This window comes from Heterocephalus glaber, unplaced genomic scaffold (assembly GCF_053883595.1).
Source record: "Heterocephalus glaber isolate CG9 unplaced genomic scaffold, H.glaber_assembly_v1.0 deba00001067, whole genome shotgun sequence".
Classification (NCBI taxonomy): Eukaryota; Metazoa; Chordata; class Mammalia; order Rodentia; family Bathyergidae; genus Heterocephalus; species Heterocephalus glaber.
Window position 1 is genome coordinate 5,034,528 of NW_028258187.1, and position 27,824 is coordinate 5,062,351.

At 39.7% G+C, this 27,824-nt stretch overlaps 1 protein-coding gene across 2 annotated transcripts in view; it reads left to right on the forward strand.

The window, feature by feature from the left end:
* Positions 1 to 27,824, forward strand: part of Gpatch2 (G-patch domain containing 2) — a 171,754-nt gene that overhangs the window by 128,001 nt on the left and 15,929 nt on the right. For both annotated transcript variants that reach the window (XM_004867387.3, XM_021246418.2), the window contains exon 8: positions 1,061 to 1,131. In XM_004867387.3, the coding sequence (XP_004867444.1) occupies positions 1,061 to 1,131 (71 nt within the window). The remainder of the gene's footprint in view (positions 1 to 1,060; positions 1,132 to 27,824) is intronic.

Genomic DNA, 27,824 nt, shown 5'->3' on the forward strand with positions numbered 1-27,824 from the left:
GTTGTTGCTGTTGGTCAGACAATACCCCCGGACAACCAGGCTCATTCGTCATAACCAAAGTTGTAATCTTAGCCACAGTTGTAGCATTTGAGCTCTATTCTCAGCATCCCCTATGTTCCCGTGTCATAGTGCTAAGTGTTTTACACAGTTTATCTTATTTAATACTCTCAGCAGCCTTCTGGGTAGATAGTATTGTTATCCTTGTCTTACAGGTGGGACAGGATTTAGAAAGGTTAAGTACTTTGGCCTAAGGTTACACAGCTTGTACCTGGTAAAGCTCTCATGGAAACCTAGTGATTCCTGCATTACTGGCACAGCTGGGATTGGAACCTGGGTCTGTCTTGCATTATTACTTTAAGAATTCCATTTTGGTTAAGGTTAATTTCTAATGGACTGCAGAACTTTTTTTTTTAGCCTAGTCTTGCATATAGTCACACACCTGCATAAATAAGGTAAACTACAGTTTCACTGAACACATAGAGAAGAGTATTGACTCCCTGTTTTTTTCTTTGCAGTTAGGGTAAAACAAGAGTAAAAGGAAGTCCACAGGAGAGCATTTTGGGGAGCAATCTAATACATATTTTTTAATTATATATTTCGAAGCCAATAATTTATTTGACAGATATTTTAAGCTTGTCTCCTTACACAGGTAAGCCAGTAGGCACAAGAAAGTACTATTAGCTCTTTCACATCTGCACAGGTGCCCTACCTCGAAAACGTCACAGCTGGAAGCCACAGGCAAAACCACAGACGAGAGGTGACATTACCCCAGCCTGGGTGACCAGAGGACCAGGGACACAACTGAGTTCTGGACAGCCAGCCCTGGGCTCAGGTCACCTGACTGGGACACACTGGACAGCCAACTTTCACTGACATTTTTGTGACAGTGACAATGGCATCTCTAGCAAAGGCAGTAGTCTTTGCTTTAAGAGAAATCAATAAGGGAAAAAAAGGAATGCAAAGTGAACAAATTAGTGTCCCTTTAAATACTTTTCTCCTTGCAAAATAATATAATGAAAATATTTTTATTTCTACAACTTTGTCTTAACATTTTATATAGCATCAGCTTCTGAGAGATAACCGAGCTGAACGAGGACACAGGAAAAGCTGTTCAGGGAAAACAGCCAGCAGGTAAGCCCTTCAGAATCATTATAAATTCTCCTCATCCATCCTGGGCCATGTGTACCTGTACTGCTGTGAAGGTGGGGTGGTGTGTTTTGTGCTGCCTTTTGGTTCTAAAACCCTGCCTTCAAATATTTTAGTTATTGTTTGCCAGAATCTATTTCAGGATTGCTATTAATACCATTTTCTGTGTATTGTTTAAACCCTCTGAAAAACAAAGAATGAATTTTTTTAAAGATAATTCCTATCTCTTAAAACTAACGCATTTGACAGGGCCAGGAATTTAACTCAGTGGCACCGTGCCTGCCTCAGAAGCACAAGGTCCTGGGTTCAATCCCAGGTACAAAAAAACCAAACAAACAAACAAAAATGCTAATGTATTTGAGATCTGCCTTACAGCAATTATTTTTTTTAACTTTTAAAAAGGTGAAATTAGTCATTTCTGCTACACTTAAATGGTACTTAGAACTTACAGCAATATATATACTCATTCTAGTAATACTCAAATGGGTAAAGACTAAAGAGGTAGTTAGTCTTTTTTAAAAGTGCATTTAAGGGGCCAGGGATTTAGCTCAGTGGTTTCACCATCTGCTGTGCAAGTGCAAGGACCTGAGTTCGATCCCCAGTACCAAAAACCAAAACAAAACAAAAAACGAAAAGTACATTTAAGGTCTTTTTCATCTTATGTTGCTAAGTCCATGTTATTTTTCCTCAGTACAAAGGATTTTCTTCAGTTTGCTGTTTTAGACAATATATTTCCAAATTTTGTATGTGATGTTTCTGGAGATTTGATTTTTATTTGGATGAAAGTGGCTGCACATTTTCTATGGCTGTGTCCAGCTGTCCCCTCAAAGCCCCATGTGGTCATAGGTGGGGCTTCTCAGAGGTGACTGGGTCTAGGGTGTGTGTTGCTGGGATTAAGGGTCCCCCCCCGCCCCGTGAGTGCTGCCTACCCTGAGGGCATGTACCCCAGAGGTAACGTAAGGGACAGAAAGAGGGCTGTTGCCCTCCTTGCTGCTTGGTGCCTTCTGCCTGCTCTGCCATCTCTGCAATGCCTCTCTCCCAGGCCATTGTGCTTTGGAGTCAGCCAGCTATGGATTGAAACACCTACAAACTGTGAGCTAAATAAACCTTTCCTCCTTTAACTTCAGGTGTCGTGTACTTTGTCTCAGCAATGAGAAAACTAAGACAACATTCATGCCTGAATATTGATCAGAACTATTGCCTCAGAGTTCTACTTAATTTTTTTAATAAGATAAGATACTAAGATACTCAGCAGCCACCCTGGCATCCAAGAGTCTCTCAAGGCTACGGTGCCAGCCACAGAGTTTAGCACTGCCCAGCAAGCAGGATGGGTTTACGGTAGCCGGCTGCCTGTCCAACCCAGCTGAGATCCCCTAGGTACCCGCTGAAGCAAATACAAAGCCCACATACCTAATTTAGAAAATCAAGCTTGCTAAACGTAAAATGAGGTAATTCACCATCCATGAAAGTCAACATAAACAACTAATAGATCTGCCTCTAAGAATGTCAGTACCTAAAATTATTATTAGATATAGATTCTGAAATCCCTGTAGATGAAATGTACATAGAAACAAATTGCTCCAAGCAGTTTTAACAAACTGCTGTTAAAATTTATCAATCAGAAGTGAAACACATATATATATAGTGAAATATATAGTGAAATATATATACTATATATAGTATATATATAGCAAAATATATGTATAGTGAAATATATATGTACTATATATATATTTCTTAGGAATGAGAAGTATGATTGTTGAAGAGGTAATTAGTGAACTGGAGCATACAGTACATCTGAAGAAAGAAGGCAGTATAATACAGTGTAAAATTCAAGGAGTTGGAAAAAAACGGAAGAGTGGATAAGAGACACACAAAAGAGCTAAGAATAAATTTAATCAGAATCCTTGTCAGAAAGAACGGAAGAGCTGAAGAAAACATGACATTGGCAGAGATACTAAGAATTTCCCAAACTGATGAAATTTATAAATGCATAGATAACATACAAAATGCTCTTGAATATGAAATAAAATAAGACAAAAGAAATCTAGACAAAATAGCAAACTGTATTACAGCAGAGACAAACAGAAGATCTTAAAAAGAATTCATAGAGGAAAGACAAATTATCCACAGAGAAATGACATCAAGAATAAAACTGGAAGACAGGGGAATCTTCTCCAGAATATGGAAAGAAAATACACTGTCAACCTAGAAGTGTGTACCTGGAAAAACATCTTTATGTGTGAAGATAAAAGAGTCCTTGTAATACTTTGAAAAAATGAGAAAGTTTACTATCAGTACAATGTTGCCAAAAGAGTTTTTAAGGATATATTTCAAGAAAATTATTTTCCAAGGAAAGTCTGAGATGCAAGAATGGATACTGAGTCAGTGAATTCACAAAAACTTTATATAAACCATTGCTTACATAAAAAGATTATTATACCGCAGGAAAATGTATGATTTTTTAAATTAATTAAAAATAAAAGAATTCAAGTAATAAAATATAATCTATAGAGCTCTGAAGGATATAATATAAAATCATGGACAGTAATAGCGTGTTAGGTTGGCAGTGCTGGGGATTTAAAACTCCAGGCTAAAGTGTTCAAATTGTTTCGAATGTTTACTTTATTGGTCAGTGAGATCATGGATACTTAATAAGGCTGTATTGAGTATTCACTGATAAAACTTCAAAAATAATTATTAAACTGGTAAAAGTGGAGTTATATAATTGCCAAACCAGTTGAGAGGCTGTGGAATTAAAATATTGCTGCTGTACTCCCCCCAAAATAATAAAGTCCATTTTTTAAAGTAGACTTCTTAAAAGAAGAAGCATTGAGAAAATGGGGCACAGAAAACATAAAAATTAGACAAGCAGATCATATCCATCTATCAGTGGTCACAAGAAGTGTCGATGGATCAAGCTCCTCAGTTAGAAACAGAGCTAGCCAGATTAGATTTTTTAATTTATTTTATTTTTGGTACCAGGGATCAAACTTGGGACCTTGCACTTTCGAGGAAGGCGCTGGAACCACTGAGCTAAATCCCCGGCCCCAGGTTAGATTTTTTTAAAAACTCCAGCTCTGTGTTTTTTTTAATAGGCAACACACCTGAAATATCATGACAAGGAAAGCTAGAAACCCAAAGGGTAGAACAGGGTATGCCAGATACACTATAAAAAGAAGCCTTCACAACTGTCATTATTCATCGATAGAAGATTCAGTTCACCTGAAGATTAAGTAATCTTATTAGTAGTAGTAATAAAATTACCCTCAAAATGTATAAAGCAAGCATCAATAGCAATACATCCAGAAACCTCACTGGCCCAGGGTCATGGTGGTCCCAATAAATCTCAAATTATTGATAATCTAAGTCAGCAGAAAATTTATAAACTGAAAGTTTATATAACACAAAAGTAGGAAGCTTAAGTTAATGAAATTATATTTAATACCACATCTAAACTATTAGAAAAAGTACCTTTTTCTCAAACATATGTGGAATAATTACGAGATTATCAATGTGCCTGGTCATATTACTAGTAGTACCAAGAAACTGTAGTGCCTCATAAAGAGCATATTACTTGACTTAAACATGATGGTTAGCAATCAGTAATAAGAATATATGTTTCACAAAGTTTAGAGTTAAAAAATATATTCCTAAGAAATTCATATATCAAAAGAAACAAATCATGGTATCGAAATGCGTGTGCTGCAGTAAGATGGCAATTGGAAGAAATTTTACTGCCTTCAGTATTCATGGTCCATGTGTCTTCAAGGATGAGCACAGGGTGGCCACAGAGTTATGTTTGTGAGGAGCTTAGAAAGCTTGTGAATTATAATGCCTTCAGTCCAGCTGGAGACTTGCAACACACATCTTTGTGGGACCTCCAACTATCGCTTAGGCTGAGGTGTGATTCTGTCTGCGGCCAGACTTCCCCCTCTAGGGCTCACAGACCAACACTGAACTGCTCGGGGCTGAAACAGACAAGACAGCGGGTCTTCCCACTCTCCTATTACCCGAGAGAGTAGCCTGTGTTCCCAGAGGGAAATGAACTCACTCGCCAAGATCATAAGACATTCTAGGAGAAGAGCCTTTGCAAATATATTAGATTACAATTCGAACAGAGGCAGAAATATTAGCACAAGTGAGTCAACAGCATTAAAATTAGCTTGATAAATACTAACTAAAAGATTTACAAGAAGTTACTAACAATATAAAGCAAGAAAAATAGCACATAAATAAAAACCAGATAAACAAGTCTTTAAGACCTGTATAACTGGAGAGGTATGCCTTGTTTATGAGTCAAAAGACAAGATATTCTTTTAAGTTTAGTTCCCTTAAATTGTCTATATGTTCAATATGGTCTAAATCAAAATCCTAACAGGCTATTTTGTAGAAATGGACACGCTTATTCTAAGTTTCATATGGACATGGAAATGGTTTAAAATAATCAAAAGAACATTGAAAAAGAAAGTTGGAAGGCTAACATTACCTGATTTAAAGACTTATTACAGAGGGATAGTAATGTAGACAGTTTGATATTTGTGTCAAGATTAAAAAAATAGATTATTAGAACAGAATAGAGGTCAAGAAATATGCCTCCGAACACACACACACACACACACACACACACACAACTGGTTTTTGCTAAGGTACAAAGACAATTCAGGGAAAGAAGTTTGTGGTGGTGGAACAATTTGATAGTCATTTGCAGTAGAACAAAAAAGATTTTCAATCCGTAACCTCCTGATGTGTGTGTGCCAGCTTGCCTGGGCAGGAATACCTGGAGAGCTGGTGAAGTGTTACCTCTCAAAGTGTGTGTAAGAGATCAGCGTTTGAATCAGTAGACTACAGATGGCCTTCCCCAGTGCACGTAGAGATCATCCAGTCCAGTGAGGCCCAAATAAAACAGCATGGGAGAGCAAAGGGAAATTCTTTCTGTCTTCTTGAGCTGGGATATCCATTTCTTATGCCCTCAGACACTTGTGCGCATGCACTTGGACACAGGACTCACACTGTGAGCCCCCCTGGTCCCCAGCCTTCCACTGGGACTGAGTCACTCCCCTACCTCCCTAGGTCTCCAGTTTACAGACTGTAGGCCACGGGACTTCCTCAGCTGGGAAATCCAGTGAGCCAGTTCGCCTCTGTGATGGGATGGCAGTGTTACACACTCCATGGAAACTGCTTGGAATCTTGCTCTAGTTCCACACTAGCGCTATGCAGTATGATATTTCCTTGTGATTACGGGCAGCAGCACTGAGCTACAGCTCCCCGGAAGCCACAGGACCACAAGCATAAACAACCCACATTCTACAGTGAGGGCAGCAGAGCTGTGATATTTAGTAGGTCAGATGTGTTTGATGCATTTTCAACACAGTGTTTTCAGTGTACAATAGGCTTCGTAGTTTATAATCCCACTGTAAATCAAGGAGCATTTTATGAGATATGCCCTGTGGAATAACTCAAGAAGATCACAAACCTAAATACAAAACCCAAAATAGTAACATTCAAGAAATACAAGAAAAAAATCTTCGTGGCCTTGTGGTATTAGTGTGGATTCTCTAGAAAAACAACCAATATCATATATACAAGTGTATATATGCATACACACACATCTCCTATATGTTTAATGTATACCTATGTGTGAGAGGTGTAAGGGAGAGAGATGCACTGTAGAGATCTGGCTTACATAATTAAGGAGGCTGCGAAGTCCTGAGACCTGCACTGCACAGGCATTGGGCCTGAAGAGCCCGAGGTGCAGAGCCAGCTGGAGCTGATGGCCTGAGACCCACCAGAGTGTCAGACTCAAGGTGTAGTGGAAGCGAGCAGACTCCAGGATGGGAAGAGCCAGCTTTGCAATTCTAGTGTAAACCAGGGTTCAGCCTAAGCATTCAGGTGGAGCTCTTCCCTTATTAGGCCTTTTTGTTCAACTGAAAGACAGTTGATTGGATGAGGCCCACCCCCACTGAGGAAAGCAGTCTGCTAATCAATGTGAGTCTCCTCTGGAAACAGCCACACTATCATATGCGCAGAGGTTGACCAGATGTCAGGGGACCTCCAGGCCCAGTCACACCATTAACTAGCAGGGCCTTGGGGGAGCTGCATTGCAGGTGTGGGGAAGAGCACGTGTCTCCCACACACTAGGCCCCTGATCGAATTCCCCAGCACCATAAATATATAAATAAAACAATAGACCGTCATGCTTTGGGTTAAAAAAATATTTCTTAGAACGCAAAACAAACCATGAAAGAACAAATTGGAAAATTGGACTTTATCAAAATTAAAAACTTCTGTTTTTCTAAAGACTATTAAGAGAACAAAAAGGCACAGACTGGGAGAAAATATTTGCAGGTCACATGTCTGATAAAAGATTTGTATCGAGAATACGTAAAGAACAGTACACATGAAGCATTCTACCCAGTTAAACAGGAGAAATTTGAACAGAGCCCTCACCAAAGAAGATGCGTGGAAGGCAAAGTCCCACGTGAAAAGAGGTTAAGCACCATTGCTCATCTGAAAAATGGAAAATCACAATGAAATAAGAGGAAAAAGATTCACGCAAGATGTAGTGGAAATAGAAATGTTTGGGGGAAAGTAAAATAGTACCACTACTCTGGAAAACAGCTTAGAAGTTTCCTTAAATATTAAACAGAGACCTACTGTGTGACCCATGTGAATGCATCAGTACACAGATGTCCCTGACAGCTTTATTCCTAATAGCAACCCCCCAAAAACACATATGTCGTAAATATCCAAGTACAAGTATGTGATAAACAGTGGGTGGTGTATGTATACAGTGGAACATAACTCATGAAGAAGAAGTAATAAGGGTGCACATGGCAAGATGTAGACTAACGTATAGCAACCGACAACGGCTAAGTCCTTGTCTAGGCAGGGGACGGGTGCCAGGGAGGTACAGGAGAAAGGATTACCAAGGGGCGTGGCCAACTTGGGGTGATAGGGGTCTGTCTTTATTGCCTTGATTATGATGATGGTCTTACATGTATGGATGTCAAAGCTTATCAAATGGTGTGCTGTAAATGTGCACAATTTATGACAAGTACTATGATGATGGCGAAGCTCTAAAGCTGTCGAAATTAAACAAACAGATTCTTCAGTCTTCCTCTGCTTTGTTCTGTCCTGTTCCCAAACCCATTCACATCTCAGGACTTCTGCACCTGCTGCTCCCTCTGCCCAGAGCTCTCTCTCTCCAACAGTCCATCCAGATTGCTCCCATGCCCTTCAAGACTCCGCTCCATGTAAGAAACACATTCTCAAGATATGAAATCACTACACCATCAGTGGGAGTATAAATTATTAGAGCACTATGGAAATCCATATAGAGTTGCCTCAAAAACCAACAGTAGAGCTCCCATCTGACCCCGCTGTACCACTCCACACTGTGTTCCTGAAGAGTTGAAGACAGCACAGCATGCTAGGGTCATACCCGCACACCCTTGTCTACTGCAGCACACTTCCCAGTAGCAAAGCTACGGGAGCAGGTTGGCTGCCCCTAGCAGATGAGTGGTAAGAAAGTATAGTCTTGTCCACAGTGGAGACTTAGCCAAACCGAATAAAATTGTGTCATTTGCAGAAAAGTGGGTAGAACTGGAGACCATCCTGTTACATGAAATCAGAAAGACAGATACCACCTGTAACTCAGTGGCCATCTCTCCCCAGCAGTGTGATCCCTCCTGATTATTGTCTCAGTGGCATCCCTCTGGGGCCTCACTTTGCAGGCCTGTTCTGAACCATTTGTTCCTGGACCTGCCACACACCTGTGTCCTGGGGTCTCTCTTCACTAGAACCCTAGTTTTCCTTCACCTTACCCCCACGGGAATTCTTCCAGGCATCCCATGGCATTGTTTTTCCTCAGCTTTCTGAAAAAGAGAGTAGTGGTCATTAAATTTATGGGATTTCTGCACATCTGAAAGTGTTTTTATTCTTGCCTTGTGTTGGTTTAGCTATGAATCAAATTATGGTTTGGAAATCAGTTTGGCTTTAGAATCATTGCTCCATGGCCTTTCGATTCTCAGTAGTTTTCACTTGGTTATTTGTGTATTGGAGTACCCTTAAATTGTGTGTGTATGTGTGTGTGTGTGATTTTGAAAGATTTCTGGGCAATTATCTCAATATTATATACTAAATCTTTTAATGATGAAAAACTTTTTCACAACCTTTTCTTGTTTCTTTGAGCATTCCTGTCATATGTGCTTTTTGTCTTGATTAGTGGATTCTGTGTATTTCCTTCTCTCTCTAAAGCCATCCATTGTGTTAGACACAGGGCTATCTAAAAAGGTGAAATAAACACAAGGAGAAAAATAATTCCTCAAATTTAATTTTCACATTATTAAATGCAAATGAAGATTCTTCTCCATCCTTCTCTATATCTGTTTTCCTAGATTCCACTCTTGGCATCTGTTTTCCTAGATTCCACTCTTGGCATCCGTTTTCTATCTTAGTGTTTTTAATGCTGTCCTGACTTTTCTTAACCCTTTTGGTTGAGTGACTTTGCTTTTCCTTTTTCAAGTTGTGGGAAAACATAGAAGTTGGAGAACAGAACTTCAGTGCATTAAATCGGTAAGTTGTGGGATTGTTTGCTCCCCAAATATGCCAAGGCAGAAAGGAAGGGTAAGTGCACAGGAGTCGGCAGTCTGTGCCACAGAGTTGGAGTCTGGACTGTGCAGCTCCCCATGCTCTGGAAGCAGGCATCATTTCAGAAGCTCTGCATGGAGCAAGGGCCAGGGCTGTCCACTCGGGGCTCAGCCCTTGGGCTGTGGCACATCTCGCCCTCTGCCATCTGAGAGTTTCGGGATCTCCTGCAGAAGGGCTTTAGGGACACACTTACCAATGCCACTAAGGACAGTACATTTCAGTGGTGGTTTTCTGGGTCTCCGGTTTATCCCCTTTCTCCCTTTCTGGCACATCTACTTCATTATTCCTCTAGGCTCTTTAAACTAATGATGAGAGCAGAGAAATTGTCTCTCTTCCAACTCTGACCTTCAAGGTCTCCTCAGTCTTAGCAGGAAGCTCTACCTCATTGTAATGGACTGCTCGTAAAGCTGGCCTGTGCTTCTGCCTCTCCATACAAGGTCAGGTTCCTTTGGGCTCCTTAACCTGCTTTCAGTCTCTCTACTTCCCCGCCCTGGCCCTGTCACCATGCCCACTGAGTTCCAGTGGTTGCTGAGGAAACATCAGTGCACTGCAGGAGCTCATGTGCTCACTGTAAACAACAGTAACATGTGCTACCTACTGGTGCTCTAACCAAACTTATGGAAGAGAAACGCTGATTCTCTTCTAATTTGTTTACTTTGGTTCCCCTTATCATAGAATGTTGTTTCAGAGAGTGACTTACATGAAAAGTTTTTGTCATATCATTATCCTCATATGTTTATCAGATGTGCTGCCCAAGATTTTGTGTGATAGGACTATTAGTTACACATTTCCTGTCATTTTTCAGTGTTCTGGTACCACGTTGATTATTCATTCCTACCTGATACTTCTGTATAATTAAAATGGTAGAACCTTTGTGTGTGTGTGTGTGTGTGTGTGTCTGTGCACGTGTGTGTGTGTGCATGTGTGTGTGTGACACTCACTACAGTGCCCAGACTGGCCTTGAAATCCTTGCTCGAGCAATCCTGCCTCCAATTTCCCACTGGTTGGGACTGCAGACACGCACGACAGCACCTGGCTTCTCTGAAGAGTTTTATTTTCCAATCATTCTTCCATTCATCCGGTGTTCTGTGCTTATTTTCCCACTGTGAAGTTTCATCTTAGTTTTTTTGCATTTTATCTCTAATCTAATATTTCATCAGTGTCACAGAGTTTTGTCCATATTGTTGGGTCATTTTTTTTTTTACTTACCTTAAAATCTTAAAAACATAAATACAAACTCAGGAGGGCACAGAAATCTTTCAGTAAATAAATTCATGAAAGCATATTTAATTGTTATTTTTCAAACAGACTAGCTATCATCTGTCTCAATAATTCAGCAGACGTGAACTTTAATTATTGGATCCAGTCAACTTGCTTAAGTGGCAGCACACACAGCTCACAGTGGGGGCAGTGCGCCCGAGTGTTCTTAGGCAGGACCGCCAGTGGCATCGAGATGTATTTCTCCAGTGCACATCGTTTTTAAGTTCCAGGCCCAGAATCTGCTAGGCAGCCCATGTGCACTGGTTGCCAACTTATCTGGGCCCAGTTAGACAGAGCACACTCACTTTCAACAAGTTGTATGAAGCCGATTTATTACTTACAGACAGCGGCAAGAGACAGAGACGAAAGAAGCCTAGGGCCCCTCTGAGGCTGAGCCCCCAGGCTCAGGACCACGGCCTGAAGGGGACGCAGGTTTGCACCACTGCCTAGGACCCTGAAAGGCGCCAGCTAAAGCACCCATGGGCATCCTGTATGCAGGGCAGACTGGGAGGAGTTCGGCTTGTTCCCCTTGGTGCTTCCCTGCCTCAGGGTGCTGCATTCCTGGCACATTCTGCAGGTACTTCGGAGAGCTACAAGCAAGAAAGTGGGGAGAACTGGGTTGGTCCCAGAACACCTGGAAAAATGTCCTGCAATATCCAATTGAGCTTTTTTAAATTTCGGTGTTTACTTCTGATGTTTCTGCTTCTCAAAATTCGAGACACCTTTCTTTTGCCCTTATGTCATTTCGAGCTGCAGTCGAATAATCACACACCATTTCTCCTGTCAGAAGCCTTGCTGAGCACCACAGTGGCCCATCCACCTTCCCAAATGGAAAGTCAGTTCAGTGGGTGCCTTACAACAGCGGTGGCGAACCTTTGGCATGCATGCCGCAGTGGGCACACAGATCCCTCTCTTTCAGCGCAGGAGCCAGGTCGCCTCAGCAGCCAAGCATCCGGTAGCAGTTGGTTTTTCTAAACTAAAACCTCAGTGTTCAGGGTTAATTGCACTGTTGGCACTTTGCAATAAGTGGGCTTGGGTTGCAGTTTGGGCACTCGTCTCGAAAAGGTTCGCCATCTCTGCCTTAAACCATTCCTAGTACTAAGTCACATGTTCTTGAAGAATCTTACTCTCGAGATGTTTTTATACTTAGGATTCTTCGTTATTACTGTAAGAATCCATGCAGCAAGCATGGTGGATGGTGGCCGCTTCCTTTAATTATTTGGAACCTGTCAAGGTCTTTCGGTATCTTTTAGGCTGTGGGTTAGCATTTTTCTGTTTCCTACCTTGTGTGAGTTTTGTCATTTACTCTTATGAAGCACATAAGCAAAATCAACTAATAATCTAGCATGTAATTTGTGATTAAGTGAAAACATTTTCATTACTGATATTAAGCGCTTCCTAATTTTATAGTATATTTTAGAAATGTGTTTGTTAATTCACTTCTTACTTAGTTCCTAAAAACAAATGATTTGATAATCCTTGTATATTGTCCTCTAGTTTCTGTTATCTCTTAATAATAAGAGGGAAGAAATAAACATTTTATCATCTTCCCTGACCATTATTTAAAATAAACAAATAAACAAATAAATAAATAAATCCTCCTCTGCCAAGCGTGGTGGTGCACACCTGTAATCCCAGCACTTGGGAGGCTGAGGCAGGAAGATGACTGTGAGTCTGAGGCCAGCCTGGGCTACACAGTGAGTTCAAGATCAGCCTGAACTAGGTAGCAAGACCTTGTCTAAAAAAAAACCCAAACAACGAAAAACTCCTAAAATGAACCAAAAGACAATGGATTTAATCTGAGAAACAGCAAATCCCTCCACATATTCTCACGCACATGTACACACCCACACACACACACTCATGTCATCTTTCTGCACTACAATACAGAGAATGTTTCTGTTGGCAGTTGTGCAGCACACTTTCATTTCCATATGAAGACACAGATTGCTGTATTTTGTTGCAAATGTAACAGACAGAATTGCAGCTGCTCTTTATTTGATCTTCTAAAGCTCCAAAGATGTTCAAGGGTTCTATTTGCTCATTGTTTCCCATGCAGTCATTTGTTATTTAGGAAAGACCTAATTTGCAATAGATACAAAACTATTTGTCATTCTACAGGTTTGCCAAAAATAAATGAAACTATTAATTACTACATTTTTGAGCAGCTGTTAATAAATTGGAATAGGATAACTGTTCATTAGACTACAGTATAGCATAATGACATGGACTAGGTTTGTTTAATGCAGCTTTTCACAGAAATGCAGCAACAAAATTGATATATCAACCAAAGTAAATAATGCTGTATTTTAATTGTTACAGAGGAAATGTTATCTATACTAGCAGTAAGTGTAAGATTTTAAAACCCTTTTGTCATATTAAAACTATAATTCAACACTGTATTCTAAAATAAGTTATCACTTGACATTTTATATTTTGTCTGTCCAAAATAATGACTTGGAATTGATTTTAAGTACTAACTTTAAAACCTTCTGGGACTTTATAGTGTTTCATCTTCAAAGTTAAAAGTAGCATTAGATTTCATTGCTGCGAATAAGTTTGCCTAGCCTTTCAGAGAGAAAAGAAATTTTAAATTATTTTGATTCATTCTTGTATGTGCATGAGTGAACTACTAGAAAATACTCACATACTCCTTTAATTAGAATGTATGCATTCCATGTTTGTTTAATTGGAATACTTTTAATTATGTATGTATTCTAATTAAAAAGAACATTTGAATAACTTCTAGGTGTAGAGATACTTAGAGTAAGAGCAGAGTAATTGGAATCGTTCCACATGTACAACATAAAATGGGTTTTAAGGGATTTAATTGGTCCATTTTACACTGTATAACCAAATTATTGTATTTTATAAAACCACGCTGTCCTCAAATTGCCAGTTCTCATACCTCCTGTCCTTTCGGGATCTGAAAGCCTAACCTTTCTTGCAAGATTTTAAATTAATGATTATAGTGTTATTTTTAAGTTGTGATTTTGCTAACTAAAATTAGTTATCAGCCAATAAGAATTCCGAGAGGTGGTCTTTCACTTGAATGTGATGAACCCACACAGGAAGAAAGGAATTTGCTATTTGGAAATACATAATGGATCCAGTATGTGGTAAATAAAATTGGGGGTAAACCGATTACTTATCTCCTTTCTGCCTGTTGGAAGAGCTAGGTGTTTTCACATGGTTAGAAGCATGCCCAGCCTCCTCCCAGCCACGGGATGGCAGCTGAATCTGTCCGCAGTCACTAATGACGAAAAATCGTTAGCATGTGTAAGCTGTTGCAGTGACCCTTAGCTAAAATAAATTTGCGATCTGAGGCCATTTCCTTAAGGACAGGTGTCTGTTCCGCAGTTGGCACTCTTCCCAAACGGGGCTGTGATTGAGCAGGCGCAGACAGAGAGCTAACCTTTACCCCCCTAGACGTCTCCCCCAGGAAACGATTAAGGCCCGGCAGCGTGTGTCACCACCATGGCCTGTGTTACAGCTTCATTACGGGGACGTTCGGGACACTGTGAATGCACACGGCGTGTGACCGTGCCAGCACACTTCCCCAAACAAATAAGCAACCCTCATTTATTAATAAGAAAATTTCTGTAAAAATTTATATTGTAAATCAGCAAAGCAATAAACAGCTGCTGCTGCTTGATACTTTGTATTATACAGACCCCAGAATGGGCCTGCTAAATTCATCTGCCACACTGAAAACACTGTCAATTTTAAAACACTATTTAATGTCGACAGAACTGAAATCACATCTACTCAGTTACTGCTCCTAATATAACAGATACTATCTTGCAATCTAAAATTTTAATGCACATATAAATATAATCTTAGAATATTTTACTTAAGCAGTGTATAAAATATTTAACTATTAAACACTTAAGTATCACTCATTTTAGCTCATTTTCATTTCCTTTCATTTTTTAGATCAATTTAAAAATAACAAGATATTGTCCCATAGTCTTTAAAATCAATTTTTTTATAGTAGTATTTTTCTTTTACCATTCCTCTTTCAAAGCAAATTTTTTTTATCATTCCTTAATGATTTTATTTGTATACCAAGAAATTGGTGAGAGTTTACCTTTGTTTATTTCATACACTTCTGATCAGTTCTAACTCATGCCCAATTATATTACACTAAATTAACATAATTCAACAGATGTTGATATTTAAATGTTTTCTGGCATTCAAATCTTGGACAGCTGTCTTCGAGCTTGGGGAAAAGGCAAACATTTAGAGTTAAATGCTGAACATATGCTTAAATTACTAATTAGAAAGATGGAATAAAAACTGCATTATCCTTTCTAAGGACAATAAAGCTCAGATAAGGATTTTTGTATTCTTTTTTACATCAGGTTACAGTGCAGTTCTGATTACAGACTATATAACTTTATGGATAACTTAATTGTATTTCAAATTTGGACACAGGAAAATTATGAAGAGTCTTCTTCACTAAGGCTGGAAAATGTTATAATGTCTTTATAACTGGTGGTCTTCAACCTCCAAAAGATACTCTTTCACATGTGTTGTCAGGATAGGAAAAGCAATCTTTAACAGTGGCCAGAATTTCATTACATATTGAGAAATACATGCACCTCATGAATCTATCAACTGGCTTAGATGTGTATCAATGTGTGGACAACTTTGTTTCATCTCTGTCTCCTCCTAATCCAACTCCAATCCCCATCTATCATATTATTTCAACTGAAATATGTCAGTCTGTTCCTCTAAAAATTAACCATGTCTTAAGAACTCAATACCAAAACTGCAAATAGCCCAGTCAATAAATGGACAAATGAATTAAACCTATGCTTCTTAAAAGAAGAGGTACAAATGACTGATGAGTTGGTAAAATATGCTCTACATTGGTAGCCCTTAGGGAAAAGCAAACCAAAACTACACTGAAATTCCATCTCACCAGGTGAGAATGGCTAACATCAAGAATGAAAAAAGAAAGAAAGAAAGAAAAGAAAGAAAGAAAGAAAGAAAGAAAGAAAGAAAGAAAGAAAGAAAGAAAGAAAGAAAGAAAGAAAGAAAGAAAGAAACCAATGCTGGTGAGAATATGGAGAAATAATGAAGCTTTCCATAGTGCTGGTGGGAATGTAAATTAGTACAGGCATCATGGAAATCAGTATGGATGTTCCTAAAAAGGCAACTACCATTTGATCCAGCTATGGCATCATGTGTGTGAAGCAATTAAAGATAGCAGTCTATAGGGGTACCTGAATACCCACATTTATTGCAGCACAATTCCATAATAGCCAAGATATGGAACCAGCAAAGATGCCCATCAGTGGATGAATGGACAAAGTATACTTGGGAAATAGACACAGTGGAATGTTATTCACCCATAAAGAAGAACACAGTTTTATCATTTGCAGAGAAAAGGATGAATTTCAAGATCATCATCTTGAGCAAAATAAACCAGACTCAGACAAAGAGTGCATGTTCTTCCTAATATGTGAAATCTAAAAAAGATAACAAAAAAGTAGAAGGGAGACCATTATTAGACAAAGGGAGAAGAGGACAGAAGAGAGGTATGAGGGTAGGTAGTGGGGGGATGGATATGAAACTAAGGGGAGGGTGGGGTGAGGGGATGATGGGGAGTGAAAAAATATATTTATTTGTGTGCACCTGTGAGTCCGCCAAAATGAACCTCATTCATTTGTATAGCCTGTTTTTAAAAAAATCAAAGTAAAACAAAAACACAACAATACAATTGCAGTATCATCACATTTACGACAAGAACAACTTCCTAATATGCTTGAATATTTGTATTTCTAGGTGAGTGTCACATTTCCTGGGTTATTTTATTGCTTTATATTCTCTTAAATTGCCTTAGATTTATGATTTCTTCTCCCCCTCTGTTTCCATGGATCATAAGTCAGTGCTTCTCTTTTGTTTTTGTTTATGGGAAGTTCATTCTTCTCTTGATTTCTCTGGAAAAGCTTATTCAAACAATTTTTCCCAAGGTTCAAAATGTTATTGACTATTTTTCCATGCCCTGTTTGCTTCAGAGTGACTTTGGCCAGATACACTCTCTGGTTCTCAAATTGTCTTTCCTTAACTGTCATAAATCTGTTACTTCATTACCTGTCTAAGCCTTGCTTTCAATGTCTGATGTAGTCTAATTTTCTCTCATGTTTAAATTAGCTTTGCCTGGGTACCCAGTGTGTTTATCCTTTTCTTAAAATTCAAGAGTTTGACATGATTATATTCTGCTGTTAATCACTGTGTTTTCCCCCATGGATGAATGCTCTTTCAGTAGGTAGTTTTCATTGTTTTTAAAATAAATTTGAATATTTTCTCTAATTATATTTATTTTGTTTCACTGCTTTAGTTTTATTATAAATTTCTATTATATGTGTGTTGAACCTTCTTTGCCTATCTTCTGTAGCTATCATTAATCTTTTTTATTTCCCATTTTAATGTTTTGATCCTTTGCCTTTTCCATGTTTTATTATGTTTTTATATTTTGTCTGTCATGTTTCTTCACTCTGGTGCTCCTTCTAGATATAGTTTTCATTTTTGTAGCTTTACTTTTTTGTAGTACTCATAGTCTATGAGGACCTTTTTTTTTCTTTCTGATAACTTTGTATGGAATTCCCTTGCATTGCTTTTATGTTGCTTATTGTGAAATAAGGCATTTTTTTTCATTAAAAGAGAGACTTGAGACAGTGTAACTTTCTAATTTTATGGCTTTAGCATTTTCTCTTCTGTTATCTTTACAAACTGATCAAAATTCTAGCCTCATATTTTTTGAGGTATCTCTCCTCTTGTTATCTTGACCTTCTGTTTCCTCTTCCTGCAGATTCTGCACCATTTTGCTTCTGCCCCAGCTGTTTTTCCTGTGAGATTTGATCCTAGCAGCTAGAACCACAAATCTATTGCATCCCTCTTGAACTCAGTTACATGCTGGACCTGTAGAACACACCCAGGTTTAGCTTCTGTGTTCTTCTTTGCTCCCTGCACTTCCCACTGAGTGTCTGAGGGTTTTCAGTCCTTGGAACCATCAGGTGATTTTTTTCTTCACTTTTTCCTGTACAGATGCTATGTATTGGTTAGCCTTCCAGTTGCTGGGAGAAAATACCTGACACCCACAAGTTAAAGGAGAAGAGGATTACTTAGCTCATAGTTTCAGGGGGTTCAGTCCATGACCAGCTAGCTCCAACAAGGGCACCTTTTGGCAGAAGGGCTTGGCAGAGGTACAAAAACACAGAGTAAACATTCCCATGCCCAAAGGGAGGAGTAGAAGGATGGAAAATAATCAGACCAGAGCAATATTGAAACTCACCAGGGCATTCATTAAGTCCTGTAACTCCATGTCTGGTATCCAGGCACAGAGTCATAAGATGTGAATTCCTAGAGGGCTTGGGTTGCCCCACCCCTAATAGCCTTAATAGTTGCAGCACTGATGACTATAGACCCCTGATCCACTCACCTCTCTGAAGTCTCTTACTCAGGCAGAGTGACGATTAAGATTAAGTGGCACATGCTGATGATACACAGTCTCGTCACTGTCAGCAGTTTGTACCCAGCTGCATGGGGTGGGGCAGAGTAATTACGGCTGGGGAACATCTTGTTGGCTAACTGTTGGTGTCATGAGTTTTTGGTTGTGCTACATGTTATATATGCTCAAAAACAACAGTGCCACTGCCACCACATTCCCAAAATATGCACATAGCATGTTTATTTTCAAGAAGGAAAATACTAAAGTGTGAAGTAGTCAGGTTTCATTTCTCTGCTCATAAATTTAAAAAAAGTTTTCTATTCTTTCACAAAGGTCTTATCTGTATTTTAGGAAAAATGATGTTTCATGCACTACTACCACACACCTTTAAAAACCTGTTATACTGAGTATATAAAAAGCACTGGGCTAGGTTTTTATGTGTTGAATCCAGATGCTGTGGTCTCTGCATTCCAGGAGGTATTTTCTGAGTCAGGAAAACCTGGACACTTTCAGTCTCTCACTCTTGGCCCCTTTTTCCATTCTCCAGACTGTAGCTGGCATGACACTTGGAGAACCCAAATCTATTTGTGTATACTTAAAATTTTTTATTGGTTTCCTCTGCCTTTAGAATCAAATCCTACTCATGGTTTTACATGGCCTTTTCTGGTCTAGCCTTTCTTTCCTTCTCAGCCACATTTCTAATTGTTCCCTACCTGGAACACTACATACCAGCTACAATGAACTCTTTATGTTGTCACATAAACTACACCCTCTCTATAGGAGAATTTAAGAGTCATACAAAAGATACACAGTCGTTCCTTATGTATCAAGCTGTTGGATCCAAGACTCCTGTAGATACCAATATCCAAAGATGCTCAAATCCCTTACATAAAATACTTTATGCTGGGTATGGTGGTCCACACCTACAATGCTAGCACTTGGGAGGCTGAGACAAGAGAATTGCCATGAGTTGAAGGCCAGCCTGGGCTACATAGTGGATTCAAGGACAGCTTGAACTACATAACAAGACCCTGTCTCAAAAGTAAATAAATAATAGTGCAGTATTTGCATATAACCTATGCACATCTTCTTTTGTAGATGAAATCATCTCTAGATTATAATTCCTAATAAAATATAAAGTCCATATAAATAGTTATACTATATTGCTTAGGGAATCATGATTTTAAAAAAAGACTCCACATGTTTTGTACGGACACCATTTTTTCCTGATCATTTCCCATGGGATGGGTTGAATCTGTGGGTGTAGAATCCTCACTGTGGAGGGCTAGAAAATGTTGTGAGAAGTCACACTGAGAACCCAGAACTTGGTACGCTGTGTCATGATACACTTTGACCTTACTATCTACTGATAAGTCTATTACATTTTTCATTCTCACAACAAAAAATGTTTTCCACTATGGTTTCTTCATTGTAACTATGATAGCTGAAACGTGCCAAGTTATGCACTACCCAGCTTACCATGCACACACTGTGTTTTGGGGAACTGAAGGGAACACTGAATATGCACCACCATGGGGCCCACACTTCCTTAATCCTCACCTCAGCTTTGTGACTCGCTTATGTTATCGTCTCCATTGTACAGATGAGGAAGGACAAGCATAAACGGATTAAGTTGCTTGCCCAGATTCAGCCCAGTTGATAAGGGAGGAGCAGGGATTGAACTTTCTTTCTTTGGTCCTCAGAGTCTGTCATGTTATCCAGGATGCCCTGCTGCCTCTACAGCCCAGGGGATGTGCAGCGAGGGGGATGGGAAGCATGAACCCTGGCAGGGAACACCCTCCCCGCCATGATGATAGTTCATGCTTTAATAGCTACAGTCGAGTCTTGATGTATTTAAACTCATTTCATTTCCAGGATTACCCGACAGGTACATACTGTTATGATCTTGTTTGTACCTATGACAAAACAAAAGCATTAAACAACTTTTCCAGGTCAAATAGTACAGAGTATGTTTTTTCTTTCTCCCCGCCCATATCTTATTTCAGAGCTATATACAGTTTACTTTGGTTGGCATTGTAGCTCGATGATAGCATGTGTGCTTATAATATGTGAGGCCATAGGTTTGATGCCTAGTGCCCCCACCCCCCAAAAAGAGTTTACTTAACTACTTTCTGAATCATTGTCTTGCTTTTAGCCAACCTGTTAATTATTCTAAAATAATCATCTTAAACATTAGAGTGGTTTTATTTAGGTCTGAAAAATAATGCCAACAGAAATCATGTCTAATTTGATCACTGATCATTTGACATTTGATTTCTGAAATTTTAAAAAGATAAGGGTTTGTATGTTTTTCTAAAGAAATGTATTATGTAAATGAGAAATGGAAAGACAGGCGATATTTGAAATCAATTTTTGTATCGTAGTGTTTTTCTCTGTGGACATTTAAAAATCAATATATTGTTTAAATACAGCAAGTAATAGACCCACAATAACCAAATTTTATTAGGAAATTCAAAGGAGAATTTTATTAAAGAAAATTCACATAAGAAGCTCAAAGATATCAGTGGCAGAACTAATCCTAACCAACTAATCCTTCTCAACTTTCCAGTTATCTCAATTGAAGTAGGAAATTCCTGAAATACTCTTAATTATTTACCATTAATGTTGTACTCTTCATAAGCCTCCTGATATATAGTGTTGTAGTATGATTTACAGTGTAGTTAATACTTGCTAACAAGTCTATAAAACCTTTATGGACATAATATTCGCCTTCCAAAATCTGTTATGTAGGAGGAGGGACTAAAAGCATTCTTTTCATAGTTACATGAAGTGAAATGCAAAATTTTGTAGAAATGGAAACACTTTTGAATTAAGGTACATGCATATACATGCTGGTGTCAGCAAACAAGCATGGTTTTGCAAATATTTATATTGCAAAGCCCAAGAAATGGACTGAATAAGTTTTGTGGTTCTCTATTTCCATAAGCAAGCACTTATATATCAAGACATTGGAACTCCAATAAAATATTATGATAAAAACAAATTACTACAATAACCCTGGCATGCCTTGTTCAGTTTCATTCATAACCATTTAATAAATACCTGATACTGGCAAGGCATGTACACGCTAAGGGAGAGGCACTTAGAAGAAATAAATCAGACGTGGACCTCACTGCTTTTAAGAAATACAGAGTCTAGCCCAGGGATTTAGCTCAGTAGTTCTGCCCCCTGCCTCTCAAGTGCAAGGACCTGAGTTCAATCCCTGGTACCAAAAAAAAAAATAACAAAGAAATGCAGAGTCTAGCTGGAGAATCAGTTTGTGCACATCTGGAGATGTAGTTTAAGGTCAAAAACACTGTTTTCTCCGAGGATGGCCACATAAAGAAGGTACTGCTTCAACTGGGTCATCTTAGATCTCCAGGTGAATTCTACTCATAAACAATAAACTAACCTACACTCAAGTACATTTGTATTTATATGGTACCACTGTCTGACATATTCCAAACTAGAACTCCTTACCTGTTTCTGACGTCTCAGACGTCCTGGCCCCTTATTCAGGCATCTTGGAGAGAAGAGGGGTAGGCACGTGGTCCCAGCTCCACGATGGTCACACTCAGAGGTGTGACAAAACATATGGGACTATGGCATCACAGGGAGCCCCTCCCAGGGCCCCGGAAGACATCTGAGCTCCATCTGGAGCGATGTGGAATGTGTGAAGCCCCTCAACTTCCAGAGCACCTCCAGACTCAGCTGCAGTGAACCCCTGAACTGTGACTGCAGGGCATTCTGCAGAAGTCACTTTCCATTTAATCCAGTGCATCCATTTAGCAGTTCCATTCTTTTTTTCTCCCAGAGAATTTTAAGTAGTTATAAATGGATTCACCGAACCTGCTGAGACTTGGTGGGGCAGGGAAGCAGCAACTCCCATTGTGCTAGCTCTGGGCACCCAGAATCGCAGCCAGGCCCCAGTGATGGCATCTCTTGGATGCACCCACTCCTTCCGGACCTGGACAGATGTGTTCTTGCACCGAGGCCCGACGTGCACCTCAGTGCTGGTTCAGAACGATCTTGAACATTGAGTTAGGATAATTTTTCTCCCCTGGCTAAAGACCTGAACCCTACAAAATGAATGCCTTATCTTCTTTTATTTCTCAATGGAAAATATGTTTCCTTTCTCACATATATTTCCTTGCATTACATTTTTCTGTGGAAGTTTTTTAAATTAATTTCATTGGTACAATTTAAATATATGTAATGATCATATTCCCCAAAGGGAATCTATACCTGTACATGTTATATCTTGATTCCTCTCCTCCCAATCCACAGAATCCATAGTGTTTAATAAGGAGAGTATACACTAAGTTGCATGGTATAGCAGGAAAGTGAAAACCAATTTAAAAAGGGATAGAATTGTAGCTCGGTGCAGAGGCCCTGGGTTTAATCCCCAGTACAGCACAAAAAAAAAAGAAAAGAAAAAAGCCTCGGTCAGCAGCTCAAGTTTCAGGCCCAGGACATGAGCCCTAGGTCTGGTCAATGACCTGGTTCTAAAATATGTGGTGAATATACCGAGATGGGATAAATCCAGAACATAGCATGGATCCCATCGAGAGACCCCAGATACTGACCTCAGCACACTGAAGTGGAACTCAGACGGCCTTGGTCAAAGTCAGGGTTGTTCCAAAGAGAAGAGAGGTGGGATTGTGGCTGAGTGGGAAGTGAGATGACTGAACCAGAGACAGACAGACAGACGGAAGGCTCCAGAACCAGGGACGGGCAGGGTAAGCTGGGTGACACAGCAAAGGGGCCCTGTGAAGGACAGGGATCAAGTACAGCAGGGGCTTTGAAAGAAAACTGTCAAGAGCAGGGATTGTTAACCATTGAGCCTCCTGCTGGTTAAGAAACTCTTATGCCTGAAACGTCTCGGTGCCTGCTGTGCATTGGGCCATGAAGGGAGAAGAGCCCCATGCTGTCCGTGTTTCTGTTTATAGACTAAGACACAGTGACACTGAAGAAAGGGTGAGGGAGGGAGACTGGGGGCTAGAAAAGGAAGTCGGCACCGCTCGCCCGTCCCAGCCCCCCACCCCCCACCCCCAGCCTCCGATCCCTGCTCCAGTGACATCGCAGACCTGCTTCCTTTCTGCCCAGCTGATGCCCTGTCTGGGCCTGTGCTGCTCCAAGTGACAGTGAGTGTTCTTGCCAAATGCCAGGGCTCAGAGTCACATCTGTTTGCCTCCCCTCTGCAGCCCATCTGAGGCTGCCTGGGAACTGTTGTATCCAGGGGGCAGCTCTAACCAGGCCTAATTCTCCGGACAGCCTCTGTAAATGCACACAATGAAGGGACAAGCTCCTGTTGTCTTCTCTTTAACGTTATTGTGTTTGACACTGCTTGCCTCGGTCCTGGCAGCCCTTGTCAAAACTAGGTTCCCAGGCAAGGTGGCTCTGGCTGGGATTTTGTTTCTGTTTTCGCTGTAGACTGTTTTTGTTTTATTACTTTTTCTCCTCCAGATGAGATTCCCCTCTTGAATCCACCACACACGGGTGTCAAAGGACAGCTTCCAGCAAGCAACAAGATAAGCCAGTTGCAGTCATAAAAACCAAAATGGAACAGAGACTTCTTTTTGAAATTTGCTTTTCTAATTCTTCATAGAAAATTTTTTCAGAAATAATACATGAGGGGCTGTGTTTCAAATCATCACTGATTGACAAACGCAGACAGCCGCATTCCTTGCTCATCTTGTCCACATTTTGCTTTGATTCCTTTTCTTTCCTCTCTCCCCCAAGCAAATAGGACATCTGAAAGAAATATACTGATCTGTCCAGGGGCTGATTTTCTTGCAGTGCCTTTTACAAGAGGATCTCAATATTATCTTTTAATAACTCAGGACCTGTCCACAGGACATTGTTTGTCATTCTTCAGAATACCACAACAGAGACAAAAGAAATAAAGAAAAAGAAACTAAAAATTCCAACTATCACCTTGAACAATAAGCTGGGTGTTCCGCTTTGCGTAGATAAATGACTCATTAGAGTGAAGAAAGGAGACTGCCTTTGAGACATTCATTGATTTTAAATTAAATAACGTAACTGTCATGTTTTACATTGAGCATAACTAAATAGCTACCAGATAACAGAGCACCCTCGCTTAGTGTTATTTGTGGCGACTCCATTGCCCTGCGTGAAGCACAGTGGGGCGCTCTTGCTGGTCCCTCCCAGCTCTGTCCCTGGCCAGTAGCAGACTCAGTTTGGACAGAACGCCTGGAACCCAGCTGGCTGTTCACCTTATGGCCCAGATCTTCAAAGTCAGGGTTGCCGACTTTATTCCCTTTACTTTTCTTCTCCTTGAACATTTCTCTTTGCCTTCCTGCGCATGTCAGGTGGGGAGGAGAGTTGAATGAAAATGTTATATTCCATTTGCTCTGTAAAGATAACCAAAAGAGCATTTTGCTTGGGCAGATGAGAAAAAGGTTCAGAAGAGAGTGTTGTTCCTGAAGTTTGTTTTTTTGCTATCTTCATAAGCAGACCTTCCTAATACATTTTAAATAGTGTTAAAAGAAAAAGTGAACACTTTTTGTGCGATATTGACTTGCAAGGATGATTTCCGAGCAGTGAAAATGCTCCAATTTTGTACCCCTGGTGGGAGAGCAGCGTACGCAGAAAACAGCAGTGCTGAGTCACGGGGAGCACCTCCTATGTATCACACACTCAAGTGTGCCTCATAATTATTTCTAAAGATGTGTTTCTTTGCTCTGGCTAATAAATTTTTAGCTTAGCTTGAGGCTTAAATGTATTTGAGAGTAATAAAACCCAGCTTAGTTTTTTTCTAAATAATCCAGAGTTTTATGCCTGGTTCATGAAGACACCTTCCTCACCCAGACATGCCCACAAGCCCCAGCTGTGCCCCAATTTGATGTCCTTCCCTCGTTCTCAGAACCGCGAAGAACATCTGGGCGGGAATTGTGCCCGGACAGTTGCAGACCTAGTTGGCCTGAGAGTCTTGGGTCCCAACCCTGCCCAGCCAAGCCCCTACCACCATCCCACCCATCTGTCTGCTTTCGCTGCTGATCAGCCTTAACTAACTCCACATGGTCTGTCAGACCCACAGGCTGCTATGGGACATCTGTGTCAGATGTGGCCCCTGGTCCCTACCTTCTCCATGCACAGTGCCCAGACCCTTTCTAAACACTGCGCTCCGAACATCTAGCACTGGGGACATTTCTCTGCACGGAGCAGTAAGGCCGCCACTGTGTAGAAAAATGGATGTCTCTGAAGGTCGCATTAGCTCATTAATGCACCCAGGGGACTTGGTGAGGCTATACCCAGCTCAAAGGAAAGGGCAAAGAAGCCCACACAGATAGCAGGACTGAAATGAGCATTCCAATGGACAGGAAAACCAGCTTCTCTACAGTAGGCAGAGTTGTGTGTCTACAGGACATTTGCATTTCTACAGCCAAGAATTATTTCCCCTTTGAGTCAGTGTAAAAGTTTAACACAGCTCACATAGAATTAGAATTACCATGACTGGAAGGCTGGACTGCAAATGCAGTTTTTCCACTGGAGTGCAAATTTTTCCCTACAAAGAAAACATGTACATCCATTCAACATGTTTAGAATTGTTAATATGAACCAAACAAAATCATTTCTAGCAGTAATTAATGAAGGTCCCTGTCCCTACTACCACCCCACTGTCCCTAATTATTTCATATACGTATGGCTCTCTCAGCATGCTCAGGCTTTACCTTCCTGCAGTAGAAGGGATGAAAGTTTCATTTCCGTTCCCTCCCCCTTTCTACGCCCCTCCCTTTTGTTACTACCAGTATGGAGTCTTATGCTACATTCATGGTAGATACTGATAAATTCTTGCTGAATAAGTGAAGTAATTTTTGTACAAAAAATCTCTGATTTTTAAAAAATTTCTATATAGCATTTTAAAAAATAAATGTGACCATAGCCATTGATTTTTCTTGGTATCACGAGGCAATACGTCACCTCAAAATCCAGAAAAATGTTACGGTTTTGCATGTTAACATTTCGAGAGCAACGCAGAACAAAGATGTTACCTGAATGAGCTTTTCAGAAAATAGACATTATTTCTAAAACAGAGAAGCAGTATGGGCTCAATACAAAGGGAAGGGAAAACTAGGCAAATACCTGTTTACTGTTGAGCTTCTTTGGTAGATTTTCATGGTACATATTTCTGTTTGTGTCTCTTGGATTATTCCAAGCCTTTATTGTGACTTTACTCTGCTTTGTGGATACAGTCTCTGTTTGAAATCATTTCACTCCCCATCACTAATTTTTCCATGTATATAAACCTCTGTGTGCTTGGTCAATCTCTTTGTTCTTATCTGTAATGTTTTTTCCTTTTTTTTTTTTTTTCTAATAATGTGGTTTTCAAATTGGATCCTTTAAAACCCCACGATAACACGACATATCTCCGTGTATTCCTGAAAGAGCATGCACTGTAATAAACATGCGTCATTTATTTCTGCTTCATGATCCCTGACCCTGGCCCAACCCCACATCAAAGATTATGATCCAGGAAATGAACACAGAGGCTTTCTGTAGCTGGAGAAGTTTGAAGACTTTTAAATCATTTCCACCTTTGCATTAGCCTTTTGGATTTCCAATTGGCCCATTTATTTTTTTAAATCTCTTAATTTAGGAGCTCAAGATTAGACAGAATACTTTAATTGGAACTGATTCCAAGAGTAGCAGAAAATCTACTTCTCTGTTCTTATATGTCACTTCTTTGCATATAGAACCCCAGTATCACTTTAGGCTATTTGGTAGCAGTAAGTCAGCATAAGTGTATTCCAATTATATTTTCTCACCTAACTAATAAATAAACAATTTTAATCATATAAATTATGAGGAGAACATCACTATTTCCTTCTATCTATTTAAAATGTTTTAAGAGAATTCGCTGCTGCATAATATCCTAAAAGAAATTGATCATACTTTTCCTGTAATAAATGCTGTTCTGACAGTAAAGCATTAGTAACCAATTGATAACCTAGCAACAATATTGTGATCTCTTTAGATAATTAATCTTAGCTATTTTCCTGTCAGAAGCAACAGTGTTTGATTTTATGTTGAGCCAGAAAGATTGCCAGTTTTGAAAATTAAAAAGCATTCCTTTTATATTATTCATTCCAGTAACAATTTATGATGGTGCATTTAGCTGCTGAACGCTTGTCAACAAACGTAATTATGTTTCGATATAAACAAGATTGGTGGTTTTACTATGCAGCTCCATCTCTGTGGAGAATGTTTTGATTTGAGTTCAGATTATACAAGCTGTGTATTTATGTGTCACTTTTTTCCGTCTTTGTTAATAGTTTTTTCT